Below are 11,937 nucleotides of genomic sequence, written 5' to 3' on the forward strand. Positions count from 1 at the left end.
AGATGTACTGGAAGAGGGTTGGACGATCTTTAGCCATGTAAACTGAGGGCTTTGTCATGTGTACCCCTCACTAAACAGCTCTCTCCAGCTCTTTGATTTTATTTCCTCCAATCGTTCCTGTCACTACAGCTGCTTATATGGAGTCTGAAGAATGAAAATATAAATATGAGAGTTACAGGGGAAACGCCAAAGCAAAGCTTTTCTACCCTGAACATCGTGAAATCAATCTGCCTGAAATGGAAATGAGGCAGGACGAGAGAATGAGCAGCAGGAGCGCCCAAGGTGGGCGACAAAAGGCAGAGAGCAGGAATTGGAGAGAAGGGCTGAGGCCTGTTACAGATTCAGAAACACGTTTCAACCTGTTGAAACTGCTTTGTCAGCAAACTGGCCTGAATCTAATGAAGGTGTCCTCTCTCCGTGTCCTTTCTCTCCCCTCTGGTCCAAAAAAAGGAACATTTTAATAAATCAGCAATTGCAAAATCAAACCGATCCAAAGAGCACAGAACAGCAAAGCTAATCTGTCTGTCCCTGGCACAATCCTAACAAGACGACCCAGTATCACAGCAAAGCATGAAATGGAGACAAAGTTTGGGCGTGAAAAGTAACACGTGTAAGCGTAGGTGAATGTCATGGGACCAAGGTCCCACAACAGAGGTTGAGACCAACTACAAAGTTGTTTTTTGTTCCCTAACACCAATCATGTTTTTATTTTCTCTATATCCCAACCATTTTCTTTCTCTTAACCCCAACCACATGTTTGTTTTTTTTTTCCTGTAAATGTCATTGCTTGCAGCAGGTTTCATTTTCGTCCACTACAGGAAAACGTGTAACTTTCAGACAACGTGAAGCGTGGCTATCTCAGGTTTTGCTGTAGTGGACCAGCGTGTCTATTTCACGTTTTGCGGTGATACCATGTTGAACAAGAACAGTGGAAGGTGAGTGACGTTTAAGAGCAAGGTCACTTGCTATTGAGCCGCAACACATCTCATCTAAGGACACTCCAGATTGAAACAGGAAATAGATCAATTAGCTTTTGTCCTTGTCCCTGAATTTGCCAGGCAAGAAGAGGCTGTTTTATATCCCCTGTGTTATTCTTTACAGAATTCATTATCGCCTCCGTGTGATTGATGCTTATCTTTGTATCATCGTGGTGAAAATGGCAATTTGTACTCTCTGCGAGGAAGAGGTTTAATATTGTGAAATTGCCACAGATAGAGTACAATATAACACATTCAGTGCTTTCATCCTCGTCTTCCTTTGTGCCAATCTGCCTTCCCCAGTCTGTCTGCGAGAAGACGGGCAGAGAGGCGTTCTGATATGCTGGTAGACACTCGCAAACAAAGACTCCAGCGTTATCACCTTTGTGTTGACGCCACAAGGTCCACAGTTGTCAAAAGTATCTGACCTCCATCTCTGCGAGATTACAGAGCAGAACAAAAAAATGGAGGAGAGAAAAAAAAGTTAAATAAAGTGGATATAGATCAAATGCGTGTTCAAACAAACTCGGCTGGCGTCAGGCTTGCCGTGCAATAAAGAACAATGTCACCTAGGCAACGTCGGCACCCTCCTACTCACTCACTTTTGGTGCATATTTCCTCATTTTCCCTCAGTCTGCTGGTGTGACGAAATGACACTGTATGAAATATTAAGCAGTGGCTTTATGTTACACAATCATAATGACAAACTGCTGTCTGACAAAATGTCTTACGTTTGGAGAGAAACAAAGCTTATAAAATACCAATAAATAATAAATTCATATTTCTCATTATCTCTCATATTTCAGCGATGGATGCAGAAATATCCAGAGCTGAGGGATCATTTTGTAGAAAGTCTTTGGTCTGAGTAAACCACCTGCTCCATTTCATCTTCCTCTTATTGTTAGTTTTCTTGCGAGTTAATTTGTGAGCATCACCTGTGTTTGACTCCTCAGTACGGGGCAGCACACACATCATCTAGGCTGGGATTTAACAATCAAAGCATAACGTCAGGAGTGGGCACAAATTCAAACACGACTTGACTTTTTCATCAACTTTGTTTGATGGTTGCAGGAAAAGAGAATAAAACATGATTGATGAAAGCGGGTCAAAGCAGGGCGGCTCAGTACATTTTCGTCACACTGCTGACAGAGGAGGTTATAAAATGATAACTTTTTTTTATAAGTGTGCATTGGGCAAAATATTGGCAATGCAGGCAAGTGAATAAAAATGTAGTATTTAAGTACATGTATATCTTTCAAACCCATTCTCAACAGAGGGTGTTAAAAACTGCGGTTAAAGCTGTTGGTGACACAGAGATACGTACACGATGCATTAGGTTTAGGTACCAAAACTAACTGTTTAGGTTTTTGAAAAGGTCATGGTTTGGGAAGGCGGCAACCCATCCATTGGTTTGCGAACTGCATCATGAAGCCTCGAGTCTGGCGTTTTGGCTGTCAGCATCGTGGGGTTTTTTTTGTTGTATTTTTTACGAGTCAGAAATGAGCATATTTGGGTGAGCCGGGGAGGAGTGACAGGTGAATTCGTCTTTTGGCTGCGAGTCCTCTTTACCAAGATGTCTGACCACACCGTTGGCGTATTTTATCACTTGCTGTTGAAGCCTGTTGATTTCTGCAAGTTACAGATTTATCTCTTCTACTTTCACTTCTATTGCTTAATTTACCATCACTCAATCTCTCTATGCGTTGGCTGATTTCAAATTATAACACATGCTTGCACAACGCAAGCACCTGTGTTGCAAAATGTCTTGCTACCCTTAACTTAATGTGCTGTTTCAGGTCCACTAGCTTAGCAGTTAGCCGTGGCTTCTTTGTCTCCTTCTGCTTCACCTTCTCTCTCCTGTACAGTATGTCAGATATTTAGTTATTCCTCTGCCTCCCTTAGTGCTTATTGTACTTGAAATAAATGTAGATTTTTTTTTTTACGGTATCAGACTAACTGAATTGGAAATGCAGAAAAACTACTCATTAGCTGCAGCACCTACCTTTGAAGCATAATATCGAATTCATTAATTTCATGTGAAAGGTTGATGCGTTTTGAATGGGAGCCTATTGCAGCGAGGGGATTTTTGGAAGCCAGCCCCCAGTGGCCCTCTGTGGTATTGCATTTTCAGACACTTTTGCAAAGTCTCATGTTTGATCCATACAACCACCCCAACCACCTACATGCACAGGTTTTGTCACTCTTTACACTCCATCACTTGACTACAGTAACTTCTTCAAATCTGGTGGTTACAGCGCCGACGCCGAAGTGAGTTTCTCTGTGACGCCTGCAGCTTTAACAAAACAGCAGAATTTGACACCCTGGGAATGAGAACAGGCTGGTCTTTCCGTGTAATATTTTTTAATTATAGATCAAATAGAGCATTATAGATAAAATATAGTAAAATACATTTTTATGAACATTTGAAAAAAATTACAAACAGTGTAATTAACTTTCTGGAAATTTCTTTTTAAATATTTCATCTTTTGCCTCTTTAAAGACAAGTGTTTCAAGACCTCTAATACAAAATAGCACTTTTTATGTTTGTACACTCTGATTCAGTTCGTATTCCGTTCATAACAAAGTGCAGTACACTCTGCTTTCCATTTGCCTGTCAGGCCCTCAGCAGAGCCTCGACAGAGAAAGGTAATGGTCTCACAGCGGGAGTCCTGACTGAGCTGCCATGAGGGCTCTTGACAGAGTCGGCATGAGGGCCTGTCTGTGCGGTGGGAATGTCTGCGCTCCAGCCCCTACCTGTCAGAGGTCTGGGATCAAAAGTCCTGCTGGGTGCGCTGATGTCTGGTCCACCCAGGAAACCGTGATCTGATCCAGAAATAGACAGTGTGGCTATGGAAGAGTCATTTGAGTCCATTATTTCGGTTGGTTTTGGAGCGGATTTGACAAGGCCGACACATGACGTGGTGTTGTGGCCATTTCTGAAGATCTGTTGTGATGGTAGAGGTATTGTCTCTACTTGTTTTTTCTTCTCACAATCTTTCCACCGAGTCTGTACCTCCTTATCCTCCCTGCTTTGCTCTGAGTCTCGACAAAACAGATAGTCATTGTAGTCACCTCCTGTGGACAACCTGCTCTTCAGGTGGAAGAACTGATATAACTGGAAGTCACACTCATAAAGAGACTTGTATTTATACACAGGCACATAGCTGGATGCCCCTGCAGCGGTGGGGTCCTTGTTGCGAGGGCAGCAGTGGAGGCCAGGGGAGATGGGAAGGGGCATGGGGTGAAGCATGGGGATGAGGGCAGAGGAGGAGAAAGAAAGGTCGTTCTGCAGCTCCCTCTGTCTCAGCTCGCGCTCCAGCATCACGTTCTCGAGCTCCTTGTCCGCGAAGGCTCTCCTCTTCCTCATCCGCGCGCTGATGGAGGGGCACGTGAAGTGTGTTTGGTCATGCTGTGCCTGCTTTGACCAGAAGGAGGTGTCGTCCTCTGGACGCGCCGCATGTTTTAACCCTGAACATGGGAGCAAAGCTGCTGTTACACATTCGATTATGTAATCAATTTATGGATACTGTTGTTGTTGTTGTTGTTGTTGTTGTTGTTCCAACCAATTAATTGCTATGTTAATGTCTGAGCTCTTTGTTGTTTATTATTTTAATTATCTAGTTGGTTAGCTGTGTCATATTCGCTTTACTGAGAGTGCAGAAAGACTGAGAGGGCTGGATGGAAGGTGAACCCTCCAGCAGGATTTGACTGCAAGCCAGCAGGTATTAATACACTCTATGTATTACAGTAATGACCTGTAGTTGTGAAATAGTGAAGTCACGATGATGGGGTTTGTCTAGACACGTTAAATGTGACTAGTTACGTGCGAAGACACTGAGGAAGGAGCACTGGAGGTGCAGTGAGCACAAGAATGCCCTATAAATGCAGCTGCAGTTGGGATGTACATTAATACAATATGTCCAGAGGAAGCTCTTGTGTGGAGGTGTTACTGTTACCTTGTGGGGACAAATTTGCATCTATTCCATAACATTGTAAGGACTAATATCTATTTCAGGGAAAGACAACTTCCCTCACAAGGCCAGCTATTTGTTTAATGGCTTAAGACTTAAGGTTAAAGTTTGGCTCAGGCTAAGGCGAGAATAAAGGTTAATGTGTTTAGAATAGTTCAACTTAAACCTGCAGGGATTTTTTTTTTTCTACAATTACCTATCAGGGAAAAGTTACTTCTGACATGTTAATGCATGTGCTTGACAAGTGAAAACAAAGAGTTTAATTTGACATGTCAGCATGAAAGAAAATCACCAGCAGATGATATATCAAGCTGATCAATTTGTGATCTTGCATGAATTTTAATGTAACACAACAAAAGAAACATAGCAAATGTAAAGTTTGTCTTTCAATGATCTTCTCATCTGAGAAAAAAAAGCACTTTCCATCACCTGTCTTGCAGATAAACGTTAATGAGAAAGGAGATGTTAATTAAAGTTTACCCTGCAGGATGCTCTTGGCCACGATGCTTGACTCGGCTGCTCTGGTATAACACTGATACGCCGTTCTCCGCAACGGAGCTGCACACCTGACGCCCCTCTTACCCTGAGAGAAACATGTGAACAGGAGTTAGACGTCTGGACATAATTATATTATACACTGAGACAGTCCCCCCAGGGCAATTAAAGGGAATAAATACATTATTTAAGAGGCAGTTAGAGGTCTTAGGGAAGTTTTAAGAGAGAAAGATATTTGGCTATTTATACTTTTGACACCACAGTAATATCTACTAATGTATGTAATTTTCTATAGAGAAGCATGTAGATGTTCTGCTCTGTTCTATTCTAGCTTTTTTTTTTATTATTATTGAATATAGTATTATAGCAATCATTTGTTTTAATCAAATAATAAATATAAAATTTGATAATTAGCAATTTCACATTTTGCCTTCAGTTATATTCAAACCGATTTATGTTATCACCAGGGGACACTCATTCCTCTGAGGGATGTTTAAAGTTATACTTATTTCAATTTTTTTTTTTAAATATCTTAATTCCTCAACATAGTCCGACTTAATGTAAATAAAAGAAACTCAACTAACTTCTACAGCTCCCTGCAGCTCAGCCCAGTCATAAGAATAACTGAGAAGCCCTTTTACAACTGGTAAAACATTTCTTAAATGTTCTACATTTTGTCACATTGAGCAAAAACGATTACATCCTTTTGTTTTTGGAAACAGTGAAAGCAAATTGTATTTGTACTTCATTGTTCTGCATTTTTATTCAAGTTTAAAAAGTCCTGCCTGTCTTTCCAGCATGTACTCCTAAATGTCAAGGTCAGACTTAGTCACAAACTTTAGTTAAAAAAAAGGGATGTTAGTTCTAATGAAATACAGATACTGAGCCTCATTTCTCAGGACTTAGAAAATGTAGAAGATTTGTGTTTTTCTCTTCAGAAAAAAAAAGATACAGAGAAAAATACTGGAAACATGTTAAAACGTCTATTTAGCGACTCGTGAAGTCTTTACAATATCAATATGTTCCACGGTGATTTCATTTGCCTCTCGCACATTTTACCCCTTTAATATAACTCCGTCCATTGTGCGTCTATTAGAACTTATTGTCACTAATTGTCAACTAGAACAATTTGCTTCCTAATAATCACCTCCAGCAGGTAATGGGTTTACCCATCTGTTTTCGCCATTGTTTCGCATTCACTGACCTGCCCTTGTGCTCGCCTCACCTCCGCTGCCTGCTGCCTCCTGAGCGCGACCTGCGCTGCCATGACGCGCTGCCGCTCCACCACCAGCAGGCAGCAGGCACACTGACAGTCCCTCCAGCGGCAGAAGCGTTTGTGGCCTTTCAAACACGAAACGACGCCGTGGTTTCGACAGCGGGCGCATTTTGGGCTCCGAGTCATCTTGCGCGCTTTCTGCTGCTGGCCCTCCGGAGACAGTGCCACCTTATTCTCCCCTCCGTCCTCGGGGCTGCCGAGCTGTCCGGGGCATCCGTCAGGATTTGTCACGTCAAAAACTTCTTCAGATTTGACTGCATCAAGTTTGGCTGTGGTCTCCGGCTGCGGGCCTCCTTTCAGCTGAGTGGACATCTATGACCAATATCAGCGGAATACCACTTTTAATCCGTAGTCCGTGTGTTATTGTAACACTGAGCAAACTTTTACTCAAAACATCAAACTAATATGGAAACGAGATGTAACTGAATGTAACGCCGTTATAGCTGTAATGGGTTTAAACGAAAATATTATTTAAAAAAAAAAAAAAAATCAAATGAAGTTATGAAGTTGTTTTACGCACGCATGTCAAGAGAAATAGAAGAATTTACGCTCAGCAGCACCTTCAGAACATCAGGCAGGGCCTTCAGCACATCATCCTAATTGAAATAAATCAGCTTCCATCAGAAAAAAAACTAAACCGACGCCTTTAGAGTGTGATCCCTGGATGAGAGAGGATGTGCGCAAAAACGAATTCCTACGACCAACCCATGTTGCTATGTATCCTGCACCAGCCCGCTGCTGCATGACAGTGTTTTCAGGGTGGAAACTTAACAGCCTACCGCCAGACGTTTGAAATGTTAAGCCTCTCTCAGCTGCTCTCTGACGCCGTTTCCAAGAAGGATCGGATAGTAGACCGGGCCACAATGCAGAGCTTCTGGCTCAGGACCCATGAGCATAGATTTGGGGAAGCCCGTTTAAAGCAAAGGCAACTCCCTCTGTCTATAAACCTCTTATACCTGCGCTGCCCTGCCCACCTCAGAAGTTGTTCTCATCTTTCAGAAGAGGTTTGGAATGCTTCCTGAAAGCACAGCTCTGAAGGCGAAAGATCCCAAATTTGAAAGAAATGTCAACAATTTACAAATTATATGAAACATAGCCCCAAAAAACACTTGTGCAAGTCCTAACAATCATAATAATAATAATAATATATACAGAGACAGATCAGGCGAGTAGCCTTACTTTAAAATATACACCGAGGTTGTGCGCCCTTGATGGTGCATATGTTTTACTTATAGATTTACACAATGGACTAATTACGCACACGTAGGCTGAGAGGGTGAGACAGGAAGAATGACATTTTCAGAATACCTAGGAGTCATCTTCATACTCATATTTATTCATAATAGCATTAAATAATTCAATGATTTAATGGCTCTCTTAATGTTTTAAATTCAACATTTCTGGGCCTAAAACTGAATAATGTAAAAAAAAAAAAAAAAAAAAAATTTAATTCATAAATATTCTCACTCGGTAAGGCGTGTTAGGATAAGTGTTTAACATTGGTTTGCTAAGAGAAGATTATTTTAATTGTCACATATTTTAAAATTAATATAACTATGTTTATATTGAGGTTTTTATCAAAAATATATGCTGATATACTTGCCCTAATTGGTTTGTCGACTGCAGTGTAGGTTTTCCTTGTAGGCTGTCTGACTGCAGCATACACGACTTAAACTGATACAGTGCACCGTAAGAAAAAGAGCTGATGTTTCCTTTACGAGAAGCACTGGTTCTTCTAAGATGGTTTGAAAAGTGTGCTCCCTACTGGATGCGTTGTGTAATTACACCCAGGGTAATACTTCCAGGGTAGAACCAATATTTCATCTGTTCGATTTCCATCATATCACCACCAAAGGCTGCACAACAGGGAGTCAGATTTCCACAGTGTGGATCCACTGCACACTGAGTGACCAGAGAAATGACCCTGCTCTCCTGCACAGGGCCCTGCAGGGGGTTAGTGGAGCCAGACTAGTTATCACTGTAGATTCTGACAGGAGTAATTCAGGAGAACCCACTACAGCATCTACCAGCTTAGCTCATGGTCACTAATTATCAGTTTCCATGTCATACTTCAGGCAATGATGATTAATTCATCACGATTATGCTAAAAAATACCTTGAATAGTGTTTCAGCTTAAGATGTTTGCTGCTCATTGCAGAGAAATTATTTCAAAGAGCCTGAAATTTGATACCAACATTTGCATTTTGACAATCTGCTGACTCAAACAGTCTATTAATTCAAATCTGTCACACATATTGTCATTGTCTATTATAGTTAAGATATTGAGCAGATTCTGTGAGCTTATTTGAGTGAGTCCATCTTTCACATTGCCTGTTAAAGGTCAACGTTTTGGTCTAACAATGTTAAGTCAATGTGTAAATGTACAATAAGGTAAATAAGGCAAATGCACTAGATAAGGTAAAATCATATATGTAATGCTCTCTGAAAAGTCAGAATTTGCAAAAGACAAGTCTTGATGTTATTCTATACAGGCTTATAGCTTATATATTGTTTTCATTATATTGTTTTTAAGTATCTTAGGCTCAGGGGCTCAGATGGGAAAGGGCCAGTCACCATTGATCTTGATCCTAGACTTGGCAAGAAGTGCCCTTGTGATCTCATAAAGATTTGAGAAATCAGTTGTCAGAGAAGTTGGTTGGAGCCAGAGGCAGCTCAGCATCAAAATATGATCATCAAAGTGCTACAATCAATTAAAAACTAACACGCATCTTGTATACAGGATATGGACTAGAGATGATCTGGCACCTTTTGTCAAAAACCTGGCGCAGAATGTCACGTATTCTGGAGTTGTTCCACCGTTTGGTAATGCAGACAGTGGAGGGGAAGGAATCACAGTTACGAAGTGATATGAAATGATTTCATTATTTAAGTCACTTGGTACTTTTTAAAGGTGATGAAATCCAATCTAGACTATTTTAACATCTCAAAAGTGAATAAAGCTTTTATATATAAAACATCTGGAAAATGACTTTCACCAAGTAGAAGCTATATTTTGTTATGTTGAACTTCATTTACAGTATTACAAATTAAACAATTGTAGGAGTTCAGCCTGTGATGGTTCCAGTTTTGTAGAGAGCGCCATCCAACACTCAATAGGAATCTTCTCGAAACACTCATCCCTGTCAGGTGAGAAGCAGCAGTCTTGGTGACCCCATATATATATATCAAAGGAAACCCACAAAGGAAGCAAGGAGGGCAATATCAAAGGCAGTTGTCCCCAGAGGCTGCAAGCACTCAGGGGAGTTGTTTGTGTCCAAAGGTCTTCCCTACCAAGTCACATATTTTCTCTAAAGAAAAATGAAAAGAAAATCAATATCAGTTTTTAATGAACACATGGGGTCTTACACAAAGTCTCAGCAGTTTAATTGTGTTGGTATATTACGATTACCACATAGCTGTTTTTTATGTGATGTGTCACCTGAGCAACATGCAGGCAACGCTAATGGAAAAATAAATACATGAAAGCTTGGTAACTTTTTTTCAGGCAACATTTGCACCACATGAAAATTACATATTGTTAGAAGTGTTGCCACTTTGTGGAGCATTTCATGACATAGTTGTGACTTAATTTGGAAAGAAAATACAGAAAGATGAAATGAAAGAAATGCTATTACAGAAGATTTAAAACTCTTGTGTAATTTTTTATGAAGTAAGTCTTCAAGTTTTAACTTTTTAAATTGTCGTAATAATAGTGCACATTTCACAGCCCAGTATTACATCAAAGCATGTAATACACCTGCCCGTCCACTGGAGGACATCGTGTCAGTGCCGCATTTTGACTCAGCTGGGCGTGAAAAGTAACCCCACGAATGACCAGGGTCAAAAAAGTAGGTCATGTGACTAAGTACAGAAGTGCTTAAATCCAAGATTAGGATGCAGGTCGTGGGTGGTTGGATGGCTCAAACTCAGGACTTTCACACAGGAGACTGAGTTTTGAGCCTGTGAGGCAGCAATGTGGATTATTTAAAAGTTTTCCTCAACCTAACAATGTTGTTTTAGTTTTTTTAGACCTACGTTAGGCAAAGAACGACAATGACAAACTATCCGCTAGTGGACTGACGGGTGTATTACATGCTTTGCCGTAATCCCAGGTTGCATTTCAAAACCTCGATTTCCTTTGACCAAATCTTCCTGAACATAACATGAATATTAGAAAAAGAACAGGTCGAACTGTCTCGAAGTCGCACATTTTGTTCATCCGACTGTTGAACCTCATCTTTCAGACTTTTTCCATTTTTGTGTGGACGTAAAACAACATCATTCTATTGCTACCTTTGCTACACAAATGCTCTACATTTTCTGGTGAGCGATTACAGTCCACAAATGGATGGTTGGGTGAAAGGCGACAGTTGCTTGGTAGATAATCAAGCAGGACATATTGGGTGTTGTACAGTATGTCCATGGAAAATAATAAGAACCCCTCCCTTTTTAATACCATCAGCCCTGCTGCTGCTGCCTGCAGTGGAGTGCACCTCTCCAAGCCCCTTGACTCTCAGATAAATTGACTGTCATCAGCAGTGACATGGTGCTCTGGCATTCACGTCACACGTCCTCCTCTTCCCCGCACTCTCTTCAATGTCCTCCGGTTGTACTGAGAGTTGTGGTCATCTACTTCCATTTTTGTAGCAGAGATGGAGTTTGACAGACTCCTTGGCTCCCACCATTCGGTCTGTCAGCGTGTCCTCCTCTATCTGCCTCTCCCTCTATGACTGGCGCCCTCAATCAACGGGCGAAGGAATTCAAACAAAGCACAAAAGACAGACAACCTGTAAGTTTCTCTCAAGGACAAGAGGGCTGCTCCAACTTTCTATAATGTGCTGAAGTTTACTGAAGGAAAACAGCGGAGTTTGGGAGGCAAGGTGCGTTTTCAATCCAAATCCTGAGCTGAATGTCAATTCACTTCAAAGAGAGAAATAAAAAAGACACTGGGCTATGTTTCACAGCGCCTTTACACAAAGGCTTTAGGAGCTTTATGCGCCTACTTTCAAAGAGCAGGAGACACTTCGGCAGTTATCAGCGCAAGGCAGGGGCCATTAAGCTGACAGTTTTTGTCAGGGGAGGTTTAACCTGCACCTCAGAGACTGTGAGTTTGTCAAGCCTGTTACGATAAAACGAACCCCTGCTTATATAAATGCAGCTCTAACTTCATCATATTAGACACAATCAGGATCTTTGGGGGACTTTTTTTTTTTTTTTT

The 11,937-nt window shown here is 41.1% G+C and overlaps 1 protein-coding gene across 4 annotated transcripts; it reads right to left on the reverse strand.

Annotated features, from left to right (window-relative positions):
* Positions 1–1,397: 1,397 nt before the first annotated feature.
* Positions 1,398–7,564, reverse strand: dmrt2b (doublesex and mab-3 related transcription factor 2b). Of its 4 annotated transcripts, none has more exons than XM_069153120.1 (4): positions 7,499–7,564; positions 6,648–7,031; positions 5,429–5,531; positions 1,398–4,445 (listed from the first exon to the last, which is right to left on the reverse strand). In XM_069153120.1, the coding sequence occupies exons 2-4, from the start codon at positions 7,029–7,031 to the stop codon at positions 3,592–3,594; spliced, it is 1,341 nt and encodes a 446-aa protein (XP_069009221.1). In that variant the 5' UTR covers positions 7,499–7,564; the 3' UTR covers positions 1,398–3,591. The 4 variants fall into 4 exon arrangements, with proteins under 4 accessions (XP_069009221.1, XP_069009220.1, XP_069009219.1 ...); XM_069153119.1 differs by having other exon boundaries at positions 7,280–7,531; XM_069153118.1 differs by having other exon boundaries at positions 7,240–7,531.
* Between the last annotated feature and the right edge of the window lie 4,373 nt (positions 7,565–11,937).

This window comes from Embiotoca jacksoni, unplaced genomic scaffold (assembly GCF_022577435.1).
Source record: "Embiotoca jacksoni isolate LCO1_2020_lvr unplaced genomic scaffold, fEmbJac1.0.p SCAF_19, whole genome shotgun sequence".
In the NCBI taxonomy this organism is placed as follows: Eukaryota; Metazoa; Chordata; class Actinopteri; family Embiotocidae; genus Embiotoca; species Embiotoca jacksoni.